This window comes from Aphanomyces astaci (assembly GCF_000520075.1).
Source record: "Aphanomyces astaci strain APO3 unplaced genomic scaffold supercont1.25, whole genome shotgun sequence".
In the NCBI taxonomy this organism is placed as follows: Eukaryota; Oomycota; class Saprolegniomycetes; order Saprolegniales; family Verrucalvaceae; genus Aphanomyces; species Aphanomyces astaci.
In genome coordinates this window covers 563,594-566,534 of record NW_009798288.1, presented here as the reverse complement: position 1 = coordinate 566,534, position 2,941 = coordinate 563,594, and the positions used below count along the sequence as shown (strand labels likewise).

The window sequence follows — 2,941 nt, the reverse complement described above, 5'->3', positions numbered from 1 at the left end:
TACAATACTACGATGCGTATATATGCAGTACTGTATACCCCTACCTATCCCCCCATGTCTACCGGTAATTGCATTGAAGGCAGCAATGAGCATGTCAGCAAATAGCCAATCAAAAACGTACTTGAAGTGATGTGGACCAATCACAACGCATCGTTCGTTTGCAAAGATAGATCTGAGGCGTCCCCTCATTTGAAGGACCTCGATCTCAAGCGAACGACGAACATAGTAGAAATTCCCTGGGTTCTGTGTAGGACAAGTAAGAACATGCTCCAGCTCTCGGTAACATTTACATTTCGGTGCCGCCATGTTAGCAAGTCCACTGCCGCTCCGCTCGGTGGGGTCCAAGGGGACCCCCATCGGCACGACTACCCAACACCGCCACAGTACCCACGCTCATACGCCCCGCCGTGACTCGCTCAGCTCTTCCGCGCAACTCACCGTCACTGTCGTCCAAGTCTCAGCGCTGCCATTCCGCAAGGTGGTCGAGTCCTCCATGCTTCCACAGCATGGCCTTCGATGCAAGTTCCATCTGTCGGTGGGAGGGAAGGCCCTCGGCGTTGTCGGCGCCACGGCTTCGACGGCCGGCCAGGCCAACACCCTCGTGTGGCAAGAAGGAGGCGGATCCTCGTCGATGCAGTTGAACGTGGCCCTGTCCAGGGACTTGTGGTTGGGGATTGACGTCTTGTGTGGCAGTTTAATCATCGCGTCCACATTGATATCCCTTGATGCATTGGAGGTACTTCGTCACGTGTTCGATCACCTTCTGACTTTGATCGTGAGTAGTCGCCTCCACATGCGACAGCGTTTTGGCATGCGCTTCAACCCCATGGTCGCATCGAGCTCCACATATCGTACAGCCCGTGCATCGTCGACTCGAACACCGCCAGCCACCTCTCCACTGCACCTACTCGTGTTTCCTCACCTACTCGCGTGACTACCACTGCACCTATCGCCCCAACGCTCAACCAACAACTCGTGGACGACCCGCCTCTCCTTGTCGAGGTTGATGCTGCCAGTGTTGTAAACACCAAAGTGAGCTTGCCATCGTCTTACTGCTATAACGACGACGATGCCAATGACTCGGACGAGAGGGCCATGTACCCCAGTCAAGACAGCGACGGCGAGCCATCGCCCGAGAAGCATTATCACCACCATCAAGCCTCATTATCTTCATATGACTCGTGTGCATTCCGACTAAAGCAAGACCACTGGACGACCAACAATACAGAGCCACCAATGGCATCGTCTTCGTCGTCGGTCCATCCGCTAGACCATTTACCTGCGACCACTGTAGATGACCTCGAGGAGCACTTGTACGTTGAAATGTACTAGTAGTCATACTAGTAGTACTACTAGTCGAACGAACCCACGACCGACCGGTGATGATGATCATAGGGTCAACGATGCAACGATCCAACACAAGATGAACCATCATTCTTCGTCCCCTCGATGTCGTCCCGACGACCAACATTCTGCCACCACCCACATGTTTGAATGGACGCAGCGGATGGCGTTAATGGAGAAGAAAACACTGGCTGCAACTCTCCAAGGTACATATATATATATATATATATATATAAATGGATAGGTTATTTCAATCATGTTCCAACCAACCTACGCGTATAAGTATTTTTGTATTTTATTAAAATATTTTACTTCGAAGTAAAAAATAATATATATATATATAAAATAAATAATATTATGATTTTATCATACTGATGTATGTTCCTATAGCATCCAAGGACAAATGTAGACAAGCGTGGCATGCGTGTGATGACGTTAGCCCTACGTCGACCTTGATTCGAGAGCGCCGACGGTCGCTTCCGATGCCTTCGTACGTGGGGCATCGTCGTCCTTTCAAATGGTGTCGGTTGATTGGATTCAGACCTGCAACCTGGGGAAATATGAAATATATTTATATTTATATATATGATTGTTGTCTTGGTTCCGTAGGTCATTGTCGCCGGAGAAATCGCCAAGTGGCTGTGCCACCGATCCACAACAACCCCCCCATGCAGTGTACCACCACCCCATCGCCCCTCCCCCGATTACTAGTAATACTAGTAGTACATCGTCTGGGACGTCGGCTCTGCGCCGCACACGCAGTGCGTCTGTGCGCGGGTTTCACGACTTTGCCCTCCCGCGTCGCCAACCAGTCGACGCCTGCCTTGGTATGTCATCATGACATGTCATCACAGTGACATATCCGTCATGGGGTGTTGGAAACATGGAGTGTCATCGAGAGTGTTGGTCTCGAATAATCCGTCAGAAAATTTGGGAAATTTGAATATTATAAAATTAATACTACACCATTTTCATATCACCGCCTAACTGACACGCTATTGTAAACCAATCAGATCCAGTCAACGTATCTTCGTGATCCGTACAACACTAATTTTACTTAAATAACCTGAAAGTTCAGAGATTTCCGGTATTTTTCGTCCGAAACTGTGACTACTCCTACGTACTTCGAGTAACGTTAGTAGAAATGATAAAAGGTAGTGCGATCAAGCTGCGAGGTATGCTCCAATACGTTTAAGGTTCGCTGTGTTGGGCATTTCCTGCATCCTCCGGCACACTTATCACCTAGTACACACGATCGAGATCTACTAGCACATAAAATTGAATGGCTGATTACCTCACCATTACTTGTACTTTGAAAACGTAAGTTCAAGTCATGTCGGGGCAACAATGTTTGTCACATAATCCAGAAAATGACATGAAATATGGGCGAAAATAACGGCATCGTAATGCACGACGCATTATATTTTCGATTTGTTGAAAACGAATTGGCCAGGATTTAATTAATTTCACTTACAAATGCCTAGTGATTAAATTTAAGAAACTATTTGTTCAAGCAAATAGGGAAAACGTAATGCATATTGCACTACGTTTCATTGGGCCAATCACATCGCTAGAAAATAGGTATATTCATGCATGT

General features: G+C 47.5%; 1 protein-coding gene across 2 annotated transcripts; it reads left to right on the top strand.

The window, feature by feature from the left end:
• Nucleotides 1-299: 299 nt before the first annotated feature.
• H257_09926 lies at nt 300-2,327 on the top strand. Of its 2 annotated transcripts, XM_009836308.1 has the most exons (5): nt 300-736; nt 784-1,313; nt 1,396-1,550; nt 1,735-1,834; nt 1,954-2,327. In XM_009836308.1, exons 1-5 carry the CDS (start codon nt 305-307, stop codon nt 2,183-2,185), a joined length of 1,449 nt encoding a protein of 482 aa, XP_009834610.1. In that variant the 5' UTR covers nt 300-304; the 3' UTR covers nt 2,186-2,327. The 2 variants fall into 2 exon arrangements, with proteins under 2 accessions (XP_009834610.1, XP_009834611.1); XM_009836309.1 differs by having other exon boundaries at nt 1,735-2,327.
• Nucleotides 2,328-2,941: the final 614 nt, after the last annotated feature.